The 16,792-nt window shown below is 38.0% G+C and overlaps 1 protein-coding gene across 1 annotated transcript in view; it reads left to right on the forward strand.

The window, feature by feature from the left end:
* The window catches only part of LOC104499620 (mitogen-activated protein kinase kinase kinase 7-like), a 19,034-nt gene extending 3,430 nt beyond the window's left edge, over positions 1-15,604 (forward strand). Inside the window, exons 2-6 of the mRNA XM_010143148.1 lie at positions 10,172-10,282; positions 11,852-11,917; positions 12,836-12,881; positions 14,172-14,310; positions 15,424-15,604. Coding sequence (XP_010141450.1) covers positions 10,172-10,282; positions 11,852-11,917; positions 12,836-12,881; positions 14,172-14,310; positions 15,424-15,604 — 543 coding nt within the window. The remainder of the gene's footprint in view (positions 1-10,171; positions 10,283-11,851; positions 11,918-12,835; positions 12,882-14,171; positions 14,311-15,423) is intronic.
* Positions 15,605-16,792: the final 1,188 nt, after the last annotated feature.

The following is a 16,792-nucleotide window of genomic DNA, read 5'->3' on the forward strand; positions in this document are numbered from 1 at the left end:
TTCCTGAAAATCCCAGAGCCCTTCCTCCATCATGTAACTTGATAACAGTCCCATACATGACCAAAACGCAGCCCTCTTTGTCACATGGTGTGCGTATGCCTTGGATCACACAGCCAAAAGGTGCATGTCTGGTCATGTATGCTGTGGCCCCTGCGCAGCCGCCCTCTGATGTAGCCTCGTTGAAAACCATTGCCATATTTGCATAGTTGCGAGTTACTTTTGAAAAGTCTGAAAACAAAAATTATTTGGAAATGGTTTTTTAATGTTCTGCTGGTATACTGTAGTATACACTGAAGTTTATTTTCAACAAGCTATTTGGACAACAGTAGTTTAATTCTAAGGGGCTTGGGGGTAATGTTTTCTTTAAGGTGTACAGGTGAGCTTTCTAAATATTTGTTTTGGAAAAACTACTTCAAGTGCCAGCAACTAAGGAGATGCAATTTATGGTGTATTCACCTACCTTAGACATTTCTTAAACAGTTGAATATTTTCATGAACTCTTTGAGAAGAGTGCCGAGACCTGCACATGTCCTTGCAGTTACGGAGCAGAGCAGTTCAGAGACCAGAGAATGAGAGATACACCAAGATAACTGGGTTTTCCTCCCCTTTACACTATTTAACTTTAAAAAAGCTAACGAGATGCAGTGATTATGTCTATTACATTACAAAGTAAGGTGGATTTGTGTAAGCTGCTGCTGAACATGGACTTGTTACTACCTCTGTTGTTTTTATGTGCTGGGTAATTGTGCCCAGTTGTAGAATACCAATCTGCAAAACTGGAAGAAGTTTGGACAAGAACCTCAGGTGTGTTTGAGATCTCAACAATATTCTTTGATATCTGAGATGAGTATGAAATGTTTGCTCCTTAAGAGCTAAGGGTGGTAGTTAGGAATCCGTTTGAAGTCAGCCGCATCTACAATTTCTCAGCCTTTTTCAGAAAGGAAGCCTTCAAGGTGCAAAGTTGGGCATCCGGAACAAAGGCAAAAATTATTACATGGTGAAAACATAGACCACAGTTTTCTGTGATTTTTATTCTAAATACATTCTGATTTAATTCAAATCGTAATTTCAATTTTGTTTAGTTATACTGGTGGAAGGTTATTTTCATTTATCTGCATAAGGAAATAGCTGAAGTCGCAGCTGGAGTGTGAATTTATAGTGGAAGTTACACAACAGCAACTTAATATGGATGAAATTTAGTGTGGAGTAAGCATTAGAAGATGGTTAACAAGTTAGTTGAACTGTTAATGTAAGACTTTACCCTTATTTCTACCCATGCAGATTTATTCAGTGAATCAGTTTGCATCCAGTAAAATAAATTTGTATTTTACTTTCATAAAGAATGCTTGGGAAAGAAACTTCACAGGCCCTTCTATTCCAGGATGGAAGTGAGGCGCATGTTTATGCGATAATAATTAAGTTCCATGTCTAATGCAGCAGCTAAGGCAACAACTGAGGGCCAGTGTTAACTGCTACCAGAAATTTTATTTTTTCCTTGAGAAAAAAACTAAAACAACCAACATCTTCACATGTCCCTTGTTTGTCCAACCCAGTGGATTCTAGCAGTGTTTTACTGACTGCAGAATGATTATTTGTTTTTTCAGAGACCAGTAATTTTAAACTGTGCCAGCCCAGCAAGCCCAACTCGTGTTGGAGTCCTTCATCCTGAGTGCATTCTGGGTCTAAACCCAGAATCTCCTGTCTCGGCTGCTGTAACAGCAGAAATTGATTTATACCAGAGCATCAGACAAGTGTTTTGTTAATGTTTTTAAATTACTGGTAACTGATTTTGAGTGCAGTTCTTGAGACAGATGTGCAGAAGACTGTCGGTATGTAAGAAGCTGGAGTGAAAGTACAACCTGATAAAACAGTTATCTTTGCTTGAGATGCACGCGTTTCTCAGAATGACTGAGCCATCGGTATGCAAAGAGGGTTGGTTGTGAGCAAAGGAAGAATTTTTGGAAACACAATTTTAGGAGGAAGTATTTGATTCTTCGTAAACATGTTCTGAAGAAGTTGAAAAGAGAATGATTTCTTAAAAACAGAACTAAATTCAGATAGCTGAGTCCCTAAATAATAGCTGTACAGTGCTATGCAGCTCTAAAAGGTGATGTCCTGTGTATGGATCAACTGTATTGATTTGTGGCAAGCAGAAGTTATGTATCTTTATTAAAAATCGGTTGATTTTTAATAACCAATTTTTTCATTAATAAATCTTTTTAATGCTTGAAACTTGGAAACTAAAGCTAAACTAAATTCCTTCATTTACTTAAAATGAGTGGGATTGCACATGGGGGGTTTTTAGTAGGAGGAGCAGTTTGGGGGGTTGGGTTTTTTTCATTGCTATATGAATCCCAGAAAGGGAAAGTAACATTTAGAATTGGGTTGAGCAGTAGAATGAATAAATTTAACCAAAGAACGTAGCTGTAAGAACTGGCAGATCTGAACTCCTTCCTAAAAATGCTGCCAGGGTATTGGCCACAGTCATTTGTGGCATGGAGCCGGTTTGCTTCAACCTGCTTAATAAAGCCTAGCACACACAGAGGAACCAAAGCTGGAATTTGAGGCTGGTTGAATGAATGACGGAAAATGTAGGCATATATTTTTAGGCGCTGTAAACTGGTGTTCATGGCTTCTTTTGGCACTTTTTTTTTTTTAATCTATATGCTTTCCATGTGTCATGAGCAGATGTGTGAAAAACTGCAAATATTAGTGTGTTTTATTGGTACTGCTGGAACTCTGGTAGACAGAAAGAATAGACAAAACTAAATTTAAAGATGTGTTTCTGTTTTTACAAAGCATTGTAGAACATCTCTTTTTTTTTTTTTTTCTTTTTTCCCCCTGCATCTTGAATGGTGTTTGAAGCTTGAGAGATCCAACAGTTCAGTTTGTATAAACTTTTCATTTGCTAATATACCAGTAACTATAGGGACATAAATATTAAAGATAATTTAGAGACAGCTGTCTGTTTGGAAGCATGAGTTTGGTTGGGTTTGGGTTTCTTTTTGTTTGGGTTTTTTTTACCTGCTTGTCATGCTTCCCAAAGTCATAAACAAACATGTCACACAGATACTGCAAATTATGAAGACAGTTCTCCAAAGGGTACTACATCTGCTAACCAGGGACCTATTATATTTTATTGCTGTCTTATGTATTTATATGCAGCGAAGTTTTTTTAGAAAGCACTAGGTATCCAGAGTGCAGAGCTAATCAACATGGAAACTTCACGGATAGAGATGAAAACTTCACATCTTTATATTATTGTGAGAATACAAAACCTGTGCAGTTAACGCAAAGTTGAAATTAATTCTTCCAAAGTTTTGATACTTGATAGGGGAATAGGCTCCATCTGAAAAAAAAGAGATGTGTTTTTCTGGTTTGACTGGGCGTTGTAGTGTTGAAATTATTGGTCTCATCCCTTAGGACAAAATACATCGTTTAGGTGTTAACATATCTGCAGTCTCTTCCCTGCATGATTTCTACTCTACGTACTTAACAGGCAGTATAGTCTACATACTGACAAGTCAGTGTCGTGTATCTTTGTTTATGTACAGCATTTGATACTATTTGTACCCAGAGGCAGAGGTAATGTTTGTTCCAGGGCTCTTGTATGGTTCATATTCTTTAAATAAGACTCTAAATACATTATCCGGAAAACATGCAAACGTCACTCTCTTTCACCATGCTGCTGTCACACGGTAAATTATAACTCCTTACCGGTATGAATTTTACAGAGTGAAGAATAAATTTGTATATACTTTTCAATCTTTAAAGCTCTTTAAGCATTTCTGCCACTTTAAAATGTGTCTGTGTCATGTACTAATCAAGTGGTTCTTGAAAAACTATATTCTGGAGAAGTAGAAGCACTGGTGTTCTATTTCTAAACATCTGCCCTGTATTTCCCTTTTTTCTCCTAGAAGATATTTAGAGAGACAAAATCTTTTACCGAAAGAATGTGTTTATTTTTAGACCATTTTCCAATCATACACAGTGCTACAGATCAACTGCTGTTTATTGATTTGTTGTGTAAATAGTTCCATTAACTGTGCTTCATATAATTCAGAGTATGCACTACTGCCCAAACATATGGTGTGGCACCAACAGCAGGGAACAAGAAGGAATGGGTGTGAAGAAACTAAAGTTTGGGCAGTGCCTCCCTCCTGTGCTATTAAGTTACTTAGTTTCAGCACACGGTGTTGAGGGACACTACGTCGTGTTCAGACCATTCTGACAGTTCCTAAGACTTACTCCTTTGAAGGATAAGTTCACCAAAAACTTAAGGAAGAAAATGAAATGTGAGTGGAATCCACCACAAGCTGTGTTCTGTCAATTATAAAGGATGTTTTTTTATGATAAGTGAGATACTTTTTCCAGATTAAGTAGAAGAGACGTGCTGGGCTCTCACGTGTGGTAAAATTCAAATTTCTATCAGCTCCGTCATTGCTTCTGACGGTTGCTGCTTTCATATGCTGTCCAAGAGGCTGGGCTGCTTTAATGGAGGATCAGCTCTTCTGTTTTCCCTGTATCCTAGGTAAATATTCAGTGCATTCGTGTCCTCTTCTCAAGTTCAACCCTCTGCCTAAGCAGGCACCAAGTCACTGATAAATTGTTATGAAACCTTGACTGCATAGTCATTTATCAAACTCTTTTTACCAACCTTAAAATTCATATACTGGGTGGTCTCTCACAGCTTTCTATTACATTGTTAAGATTTAGATTGCATGGTAAGCTCTTCCTCTTGCTGCCTGGCACTTTTTTTTTCCTTCTGTCATCAGCAGGGCTTCATAAAGTGCATCTGACTCTTGGAATTTTTCCACTTTTTAACTAGAGCTCAAGTATTGTGGCTCAATGTAACACATCCCATTGGGCAATATACTCATTTATCTTAGTTTCTTCATTGAATAGAAATTATATTTTAAAATACATCCAAATTGAAAAATAATGTTTTCTCCAGTATGTGAACTGGAAATACATGCACCAATTCTTGGTATTAAACTTGCAAATAGTCACTGAGTTATCTTCAGGGAAACAATATGCAATTGTATAGGCTTATGGGCTAAATTTGACTTGGTGGAATCAAATGCGAGAGATACTAGGAATTTCTTTTTTTGTTATGCATATGATTTTATTTTTATATACAAGTGAAAATATATTTAATACACAAATGTATTCTATATATATTACATAGCCATAGTATTAAAATTTTATCTGTAATGCATATAATATATTTGCACATACAGACATATACAAGTCTTTTCAGCAAAGAAAGATATGACTAGCCAAAAAAAGTAAGCCTGATCCATCACAAACTTTGTAAATTATTAGGGGTAAGAAAAAAAAAAGTCAAAGTGCTTAATTAAATTTTATTAGACATATGAGACCAATCTTTTAACTGATGTATATGCACTATTTTCAAATAGCACTGCTTGGACATTGGATTATTTCCATGTGCTTAGTAAATAGTCAGTTCTTTGAAATGCAGACTTATGGCACAAACACAGACTGGTAGGGTTTTTCTTAAACATGTGGGTCTGCTCATGTGCAGTGCGAGATGGGTAGAAGGGTTTTAATGGCTCCCTTGTGCTAGTAAGAGAGGGTGGGGGTCCTGCCAACCCAATGAAATTGGGTAGTTTTATTCAAACATGGTTTGAGAGAGATGAGGAAATATGAAGCGAGACTGTATGGGACGTTTAGGTTTTCAGTGGCCTATGGTTTCCAGTCTGTTTATATGTACCATTTTATAGGCTGCTTGACTATCATTTGTAAGGTTTGGTGTTCCCAGCCTCCATTGTGATCTGCAAGAAAATAATTGGTATGTGTTATTTTAAGAGAAGAGTCAAGTCCCTATACTGTAGGTGGAGGCGGAGGTTACAATCAACAGGTCCCTTTTTACATGGCGTCCAATGTGGCATGTTTTGTGATCTGCTGTGGATATCTCTGGCAGACTCAAGTCTATGAGCCGCTGTTGTGGAGGGTAAAGGTGAAAAGCCAGGAACTCTTAGAAGGCTAAGTGCTGTAATGTAAAAGAGAAAAATAAGGAAACCAGAAGAGGAAAATGCTGATCGTGACCGTTGTTGAGCAGCTGTTTCTCATACCCATATGTAACCTTTCAAAAATATTGAGCATACTTCCCCTTTTCTCATCTTAATGCACAATCTTGATTTTTTTTTTTTTTAATTTATATTTTTCTTGTGTTCAAATTTGGCCCTTGGTTGCAGACTTTCTCACATTCATCATGAAAGTTTAGCAGGTCTTAAGATATGCACCTGCAGCCTTTTACACCCTGCTGTCAGGGGAAATAAACTTTACTATTTATTTATTTATAAGGAAATTATGCAGTGAGAACCTAAACAAACCGTGGTTTACATAAATGATAGTCAGTTTGCTGACTATAAACAGACTTTTGTTACTGTATTTGGGGACATCTCAAAAAACAGAAGGAGGTAAAATGATTAAATATTACTTCCTCAAAGGATGAGCATTAAGGCAGCAGGCAGTTTGCATTGTTTCAGCATTGGAAATGTGTGGTTATTCACTGATCTCCTATAAATCACCATTTTCTTCTAAGAAACCATGCTGTTAAGGAGTGAATTCACTAGTGAACCTTTAAGAATTGGTGTGGTGTTTATAGTGTGGATGCAATACTGTGTTTGAACATTTTGTGGGTTCTTTATTTATCTTGTATCTTTATGTTTTAATTTTTACTATTCATAAACAGCTATGACTTTCTAGTGAAGAGCTCTGTAATTTTGAGAAGCGTGTATTTCCATCCAAAATAAAATTCTTGTGTGTGCATTACCCATTTAAGGAAGACAGTAAGATTGAATTCTGCCATAATAAACTGCTGTGATAATCACATTTGTAAATGCTTCCACTCCACCTTCTCCCTACTCCCCTTCCTTTCCCTTCTTTTCTCATTCATCTCCCCAAAAGGTTTTTATTTATTAAAGATGTTTGCTTCGTTCCTCAGGATATATATCATGGAATCATAGAGTGTTTTGGGTTGGAAGGGCCCTTTAAAGGTCATCTAGTCCACCCTCCCTGCAGCGAGCAGGGACATCTTCAACTAGATCAGGTTGGTCAGACCCCTGTCCAGTCTGGCCTTGAATGCTTCTGGGGATGGGGCATCTACCACCTCTCTGGGCAACCTGTGCCAGTGTTTCACCACCCTCATTGTAAAACACTTCTTCCTTATAACTAATCTAAATCTATCCCCTTCCACTTTAAAACCATTACCCCTCGTCCTATTGCAGCAGGCCCTACTAAAAAGATTGTCCCCATCTTTCTTACTGGCCCTCTTTAAGTACAGGAAGGCTTCAATAAAGTCTCTCCAGAGCCTTCACCAGGCTGAACAGAGCCAACTTTATCAGCCTGTCCTCATAGCAGAAGTGTTCCATCCCTCTGGTCACTTTTGTGGCCCCTGTCTGGACTCACTTCAATAGGTCCTTGATTTTCTTGTGCTGAAGACTCCAGAGCTGGGCGCAGTAATCCAGGTGGGGTCTCAGCAGAGTAGAGCAGCAGGATCATCTCACTTGACCTGCTGGCCGTGCTGCTTTTGATGCAGCCCAGGATGCGGTCGGCTTTCTGGGCTGCGAGTGCACATTATCGGCTCATGTCAAGCCTTTCATCCACAAGTAACCCCAAGTCTCCGCAGGGCAGCTCTCAATCTGTTCATCCCCCAGCCTGTATTGATACTGGGGATTGCCCCAACCCAGGGACAGGACCTTGAATTTAGCCTTGTTGAACCTCATGAGGTTCACACAGGACCACCTCTCAAGACTGTCACAGTTCCTCTGGATGGCATCCCTTTCCTCATGCAGATCAACTGCACCACTCGACTCCTCATGAGGTTCACACAGGCCCCCTTCTCCAGTTTGTCCTGGTCCCTCTGGATGGCATCCCATCCTTCCAGCGTATCAGCTGCACTACACAGCTTGGTGTCATCTGCAAACTTGCCAAGGGTGCGCTTGATTCTGCTGTCTACATCACTGATGAAGATATTAAACAGCACTGGTCCCACCAGTAGACCCCTGATGGACACCACTTGTCACTAACCTCCATGCAGACATCAAGCCATTGATCATTGCCCCCTGGGTATGACCATCTAACCAATTCCTCATCAAGTGAACAGTCCACCCCTCAAATCTGTATCTCTCCAATTTGGGGAGAAAATGTATTACTTGCAATAGAGGACTAGGACCTCAAGCACAGAATGGGGTTAAAACTGATGGTGAAGAAAGGCTGCTAGGGCCAAACGCAGAATCTGAGACCAGCCCACCTCGATCCTTGTTTCTTACCACACCCCCCACCTCCGCTTCTCGTCTGCCTGGCTTTGCATTTTTTGGAGCTGGAGGACTCCTGTCCTTTCTTCTGTGCCTTTGTGCACCTTCCATTCCCTCTTCCCCTCCACCTTTCTTTTGGGTGTGTGTGCAACAACTTGCTTGTCTGTACTTTCCTGGAGCAGCTAGAGTCACTGTTTTTGTGACACTAGTTTCAACTTTAAAGTGCATATGCGTGTTTTGTTGTTATTTCTGCATGTTGCTATTTTTCCCCCGAAGAAAGAAGTGAAATTTCAATTTAGTGTAGTTTGTAACTCACAAGTGACTGAAAGCAACCTCTTAGACTTTTTTCCTATCCTGCTTTCATTTTCATGCTTGGTTTCAAAATACTGCTCCAAATAATGGTGGTGTTAGAGCTTTTTCACTGTCAAGGGTTAGGGCTGGATCGGCCACTAGAGATGATTGATGCTTTCTGTTAACTCCTCTCCCTTCCCAAAGGGGAAGAGAAGGGGAATAAGGGAGAAAGACTTAAAGCTTGGGAAAAAACCCTAAACTGCTTTAATGAGAATAAGAATAATAAAATTATATATATACGTATATACATATACTTGTACATGTATATACACATATATACAATCCCAATACCAAACCCAACCCTCCTGATGGCAGTTACATTATTTCACCACTGATGCTGTGGGCAGACACTGGGGAAGCCCCAGACAGGAGTCTGGAGGCAGGAGCTGGATTCTGGAACTGGATTCAGGAATGCACGGCCTGGGATCGAAGACAGAATGGACAGAGTCCTCCTCAGACATGGGCCGTTGAAGAAGAGAGCTTGGCCCTTGTGATCCCTCAGCTTTGTACCGAGTATGATGTCTATGGGATGAACACGTCGTTGGTCAGTTCAGGGTCTCTTCTCCTGTCCGCTCCTCCCCGCAGGTGCAGCATCTCACTCACTGCACCCCAGCGTGGGACACAGGATTTAGCAGTGACCTTGGTCTGCACAGGAGCAATCCCTGGTAGTAACTGTAAATGTAAAGCATTACCACTTGTAGAAGCAGACACTGTGTGCAAAAATATGCTGTTAACTTCAGAAAGTGCAGTTACTTGGAACATACTGAACTGAAAAGTAAAATCACTGCACAGAATCAGTTCTGTTCTAGCTCAAACCAGGACGTGCACAACAAACATTAAAGGATTCTTGAATAATACCGTATGCAGAAACTGCTGCTACTGCTTCTGTGACATTACAGAGAAGAGTTATGACTTCTATCTGGTTTTGTGTATTTTTAGGCAGTGTTAATTCCTAATAAACTAGAAAGCAGACTTCAACAAAAATAGAGAAAGCATAGTTTATACAGACACCGTGCTTATTTCATGGAGCCTCAGCAGAATTTACTGCTTTCACACTATTGAGACATCTGTGAGAAAATGAAGTTACTTTGAGCACACTGAACACTTCATCGTAGTCCTATGCAATTATTTGTATATGTGTTTAAATTTCAGAAGATAGAATTTCTATTGCTATTTCTATTAGTAAAAATAAACTAATACCGCAGATAGATATGATTTCACTGGTCAAATCTATACAAATAAATTTGCCATCATTCCCATAATTTTCTTCTGAGCAAATCTTCCTTGAAATACCAAGGTCATATTCTTCTGAAATACTATTACTGCATGCTAGTTATAAAATGTTTTGATGTGTGTTTTCCAGTTCTCCTGTAAATGATGAAGCTGTGATTTGATGGCGTAATACTGAATTGCTGATGTAAATCTTGATTCTGTGTGTTTCAGTTTTCAGAGTTAAATATCTTTTCTGTTTATGAAGTCCTGCACAGCAACTGAAACCATTTCAAATTTTAACTCATATGTTTCATATTTCGTTTTAGGTTGTTGGAAGAGGAGCCTTTGGTGTGGTCTGCAAGGCAAAATGGCGAGCTAAAGATGTGGCCATTAAACAAATAGAAAGTGAATCTGAAAGAAAAGCCTTCATTGTAGAGGTACAGTAAGACTGCTGGAAAATACGGGATTTGGTAGAGCTTGTTTTCTTAAGGTCACGGGTGCATTTAGTGTACTAAAAGCTGTGTCTGTGTTACAAAGTAAATGCAGCCTCTGGCACCCAGTACAGGCCTGGATCCCTTGTCTTGCAGAACAGGATACCCATCACAGCACATTTTGCTTCCCATAAAAGAATGGAAGGCAAGCCGGGAGAGAGGAGGGCGCATGGTCAGGGAAACACCAGTTCCTAGATTCTGTCCCAGTGTGGAGTCAGGGTGCAGCTGAAATACCCGCCAAAGTCTTGGAGCTGATTACCAGTTCCAGGGGCTACAGCGTAGGTTCTTTGTACAATCAGGTCCATGCTTGAAACTGTTTCGTAGTTTCTTCATCAGCACTAATCATTTTTACTTACATATAAATTTTTTAATACATGTAACTCCTTTAAGGGCAATCATTCTTCCCATTTACTGTCTACTTCAGAAAGATCTTGAGTAGCTCGGATGTACTGATAAACTTCCCAAGATTCATAACATTTTATAGAATCAAAAGTTAGCCATGTAATTTAGATGAGATGTATTGTGATGCGCTGCCTAATATTTAGTCAGTTAGAGTCTAGGATGTTCAAGATATACAAAATATATTAAAACCAAATCTCTTTAGTTTTGAAACTAAGGTATAACACACTGAAGGTTAATATTTGTAATAGGCCTCTGTTAATATTTGTATTTTGTTCATTACCACAGAAAGTTTTTAAAGTTATTCATTTGAGTCTAATTTAAAACTGAGTATATCTGATCAGTCTCATAGCATTTTCCTGTTCAAATGAGATCTGAGAAAATAATCCTGAAAATAATTACTATCATTCAGGAAACCCTACACAGTGCAAGCATCAGTTGTAATACTCCTTTCTGGTTTTTTCAAACTTCTGAAGTGTACAGAAAAATAACATTAGCTCCCTAGATGATGACCAGCATAAGCTGCCTCAGAAGTTTGTGAAAAGGGGAAAAAAATTGCTTTTTGCTTCCCTTCTACTACCTACCCATAGAGAAAAAATTCAGTGCAAAATAGTCTGATTGTCGGTTGGTACAAGCAGTAGTAGGTTCTTGAAACTATGTCACATTAGTATTGAAATGGCTAGCTTATTTTATAGGGTTGTGAGTATGGGGTTTTTTTAGGACATTAATATTTTATATTGTGAATAAAGCCAATTCAGATAGTCAGACAATTTGGATTCCAAAATTGCTCCAGGAGGAGGACTCAGTCTAGAGAGGTCTTAGTTGCACAGTGCTTATGACTTGAGTGGTTTTACTACACCATGAAAAAGAATACCTTCTTTAAATCTAATTTCTTCAGAATTTCTTTAAAATACAGTTTTAGTTAGACACAAACCTAATTACATAAATTAAAATGCAAGCAAGGACATCAGTCTTGTACTTCCTAAAATTACCATTTAGGGTTATTCAGACATATGAAACTGTAATTGCTGTTGTGGTGTATGAATTATAGATGTGAAAGTAAAGCATTAGCCTTTTTTTCCCATGATTTGAAATGAAGTGTGATTTATATTGCAGCTTCGACAACTGTCACGAGTAAACCATCCCAATATTGTCAAGTTATATGGAGCCTGTCTAAACCCAGTAAGTTACAGCTTTGTCAGTGTGACAAAAGGCGGCTAGCTTAACATGCAAGCATCAATGCACAAGATGTGTATTTTAGATTTAAAAAAATTACATTTTGTATATAGTTTGTATGTTTTAGCCACAATAAGGAAATACACAGATTTGTGGGTTGGTTGATATTTTCAGGTTTTTGTTTGTTCTTTCCCCTGCTATGAGAAATAAATTCTTTCAAGAAAATCCCAAAGCTATTTCTAAACAGGGTTTATACTTCAGTTTGGCATCTGGTGTATTACATATGTAGTGTCATTCATATCTGCAGTCCTATTAATTGCAAATCAGCAATCTGAAAAGAAAATACATTAGCAACCATGATTCATAGCTTGTAAATCAGTTCCTATTCTCATATATGTAATTTCCAGTATTTGCTTTCTTTCTGATACAGCTGCAAACAATTCCACAAATTCTCAAAGCAGAAAAGCAACTACTGTGACAGGACAGATGTTTCCTTAACTAATTCCAGTATAGGCTATATAATTGGTGAAAATAATGACGCATCCCTTTTTCCTTAGTACTAGTGAAATTCTCCTGACATGGTATTTAAAATTTTTTGTAAGCCACTAAAAAAAAAAAGTAAAGGCAAATGAATTGCAGTTTGAAGACAGCATTTGCTTTTCAGGACTCTGGGGGAGGAAGGTAATTCTCTGCTTTCTTAACTAACAGTGAGAACTAAGTATAAAACTGATTTCTGTTTCTTTTATGTAAATATATACCATTCAAACTGACTCTTTACCTCATAGATAGATATTGCATTAGCTTAGGTTAGCTTAGGTGTGGAGACTGTGCAGTTCCTCTCAAAGAACTTTTCAGTTTACAAAAGCTGTTTTCTGCCCCTACATTTAAAACATCCTGATTTTTTTTGTTCCCCCCACCCCAAAGGTGTGTCTTGTTATGGAGTATGCTGAAGGAGGTTCTCTATACAATGGTGAGTATCATTTCAACATAATGTATTCCTGGAACTGAAGTGCTAGGGTTAGGGCAAACATGATCTAAAGTTCAAAGTTGTTTCATATATTTCATCTCCATTCTTGGAGATACTCAAAAGCCACCTGGACACAGTCCTGGGGTGTTAAAAAACAAACCGACGCAGGAGGCTTAGACACACGTATCAGTGTGATAACGACAGGTGTCCATTTATTCCCAGATAGCTCTTATTTTTATTCCATAGCTAATTCATTAGTAAACACCATTACATCATACCTAAACATTATGATTTGTCACTGGTTAAAAAAGTTAATTCATTAGTAATCGGTTACATCATTTTTAGGCACTACTATTCGTTACTTGTCATTAATTATGTATTAGGTTAACGAAAAGCCCCCCTATGATTACCTCACTTAGAAAACTTGTTTAACACACCTGCAAGAAGTTAATAAGACATTCGACCTTGGCTTAGAGTTCTCACTTCTCAGCAGTTTTTTAAACAAGGATCCTTGCTAATTAAAGTTTTGATAACTGAGCTGCAGAGCTCCGATAAGTAATTTCAAACAAAGAACTTTGTAAAACTGCACTTTTGCTACCTGAGAGCCAAGGCTCTGTCAGCTACTAAAGCAGACTGTTAAAAGCAGACTTTAAGCGAACTTTAGAATTATAGCTTTGCTAATTCAAAATAAGATTCTGGATTGCCCAAAATATGTCCATTTTCTTGAAGAAATCCCACACTGGGGAACCAGCTGTAGGTGGCCTGCTTGACCCTGCTTGGTGGACCTCCAGCAGTCCCTTCCAACCCCAACTATTCTCTGGTTCTTAGAAATTCTTAAAATAATTTTAAGGAGAAAAGAGTGTGTTTTTAAAAACCACTTTTCAGTCTACTGGGTTGTTTCTTTATGTGTTTGTAATATTTTATACGAGTCATTTAAGGCTTTCCAGTGGAACATCTGAAAAGATTCTTCCTTAACTTGCAAATTCTCTTGAGCAATCGTTTAACATAGACTTTATGAGCAATAGCCGAGAACAAGCAGCACCTTTTTCATATTGAATGTTAACGTCAAAAATTACGATAAACGTACTAAAACATGGGAAATGTTTTGACATTTCTATTATTTTAACAGTCTGCAGAAGGATATTTTCAGTTGCAGTAATGAGCAGTTGCAGTAACAAGGCTTTGATAATTACTTAAATTCCATAGAGCTTTCTGGCTGGTATGTTGTTATCTTTGTTGTATCTGTTGTAATAGGCAATAAAGTTCTTTTTAGTTTGTGCCTTTGTTTTGCAGTGCTGCATGGTGCTGAACCTCTGCCTCATTATACTGCTGCACATGCCATGAGTTGGTGTTTACAGTGTTCCCAGGGAGTGGCATATCTCCACAGTATGAAACCAAAGGCTTTAATTCACAGAGACCTGAAACCACCGAAGTAGGTTTCTGGCTCACATTGAATATTTTCTTACAGTTAGAATTTAAAATCACTTATAACTATTTCATTGCATTTGAAGGAAATACCTTTAATTGATACTAACTTTATTGGATGTACTATATTCTAAATGAAAGCTGAAGTGCTTTCAAAGTGCATTTGAAACTTTAGTTACAGAATGATGGTGCATGGTACAGGAAATGAACTGTACTGTTACTTTATGTTAAACTGGAAAAACATCCTGCTCCTTCCCTGTGCCATGGAAGAGGGTTTTGTTAGGGATTGGGCTTCTAATCAGAGGCGTTTAAAATGCCCGTATTTTACAATGGGTTGTGGTGTTCAATAAAAGAAGGGAGTTGGAGGGTGGTTTTGTTGCTTGGGTTTAACATCGTATTTAATGTGATATATTAGAGCTCTTTCCCCCCATGGCCATCCTATATCCTCAGCTTCTGCCTGTTCCACTACCCTTGCCAGAATCTCCCATCGCTTTGCACTGAAACAAAATTTAATAGTTTTCTGCGCAGTCAGTTTGTTGATCTGAATCATTTTCCAGCTTCAGATCTGGCTTCCCAGATTAGGGAAGATTTGGGGATCAGCAGGATCATCCCCTTTTGGTAGTAGCCTGCAGTTATTACCAGATAAAATTATAACTTGAAGCCATACTTTATATCTTGCATTCTTTCTTGTATCCCCAGTTTTGATTTAGAGAGCTGTTAACATGTGACTGTGAGTGCTTTCATTTAAATAAATAGCTATGTTGACTGACATTAAGGAGAGTTTTGATCGTTCTTTTGTTGAAATTGTTACAGCACTTGGTTTTCAACCTCTGGCATCTGAAAGACTAATTTTGTCAATATATTCTTAGTGGTTTACTATGGCTAAATATATTTATTTAAAATCTATAATGTAGAAATGTTAATAAATTACAATATATAGTTCATTATTTAAAATTATTTAATATGTTCAGATTAGGCACAAATGACCTTATTTCTCAAACTGTAAAGCACTGAGAAGCAAAGCCTTAGATATTCCAACTAGAGTGATAGTTGTTGGGGTAAAAATTCAGTGGTTTATTATCAGACTATTTCATCTTACAATATTTTTTTTCTTTAACAGTTTGCTCTTGGTGGCTGGGGGGACAGTTCTAAAAATCTGTGATTTTGGTACAGCCTGTGATATTCAAACACACATGACCAACAATAAGGGAAGTGCTGCTTGGATGGCACCTGAAGTTTTTGAAGGTAACAATAATTTACAGTGTCGATATTGTGTGTTCTTTCTAGGGATGGAACTGTGAATGGATTTGTATAGGAAATAAGAGCATCAGGTAATATTTTATTTCAGTCAGTGTAAGTTTGAGGTAACAACTGAGTGAATCATGGAAGAAGTCTAACATTTATTTAAGTCTGTATGATTATATATTGCCAAATAATTATGCAGAGTTTTGAAGAGCAGCACTAAACTGACTCTGTCATGGTAGTACTAGACAGTTAATTACATGAACATGAGGAACCTTTATTTGTATTATTGTTGAGATTTACATAAGGAGTACCTTTAGATACCTGCTGTTTCTTATTTTATAAGTAAGTAAAACACAGCCAGAGGGCTGTTTCCCCATAATTGTGCTGGTTTTGAGATTCTGAAGTAGTTTCAAGTTCTTCTGACATTTAAATACACTATTGTTACTTTCACTCCCTATTCTGATCAGCTTTTATCTTTAGAATTTCCCTGTTAGTGTCTCTAAATGGAACATAATTGCCTTCATTTTCAGTCCTCTACTTTCTTGTAACTCCATTTTCGTCTGCTTTTTTCATACTCTAGAGATTTGATGTACTTCCTTTTTCCTACATACTGAGGAACTTGTTAATTTAGTTAAGTAGGAAAACAAGCTCTTTCTTGGAGTGTAACTGGGGCAGGCTGATTACACGTGGTAATTAGATAGGTATAATTGCTGCATTATCAGATAAATAATCCAGTCAATATTAGATTGCAAATTAAACACCTTTTAGCTAGTCTGTACCTTAAATTATCATTGTGACTAGCAGAGTGATCTGGAGAAGTCATCTTCCTCCTTTAGGAAGCAGTTGTTCTGGCTTTGATGTATTTGGCAAGTGCCTCTGTGAAGCAATCATTTCCCAGATTGTGGATCCAAGTGGCCTATTTTCACTGTCCTTATTGCAGAGAGGAGCAGCAGTTTTAGGGTTGTGTCCTCCCAAACACTACCTTCGGAGTTTTTGTTTTGAAGGTACCATTTTGTACTGAATGTTGCTCAGAGGACCCACCCAAGGGTGACCTGATTCACTCTAGTGCCTAGAAATTTTCCATTGTATCCCTTTATCTTGAGGCACCTACTTTATTTCTCTAACTGTAGCTAGGAATGCTTTTTAACATTTGGTTACTATGGGAGAGACCCTTAAGGCCATCCAGCAGATAAAAACCGGCAAGGCAGCTGGAGTCGACAGAATCCCACCTGAAATCTGGAAAC

Source organism: Buceros rhinoceros, unplaced genomic scaffold (genome assembly GCF_000710305.1).
Source record: "Buceros rhinoceros silvestris isolate BGI_N320 unplaced genomic scaffold, ASM71030v1 scaffold4839, whole genome shotgun sequence".
NCBI lineage: Eukaryota > Metazoa > Chordata > Aves > Bucerotiformes > Bucerotidae > Buceros > Buceros rhinoceros.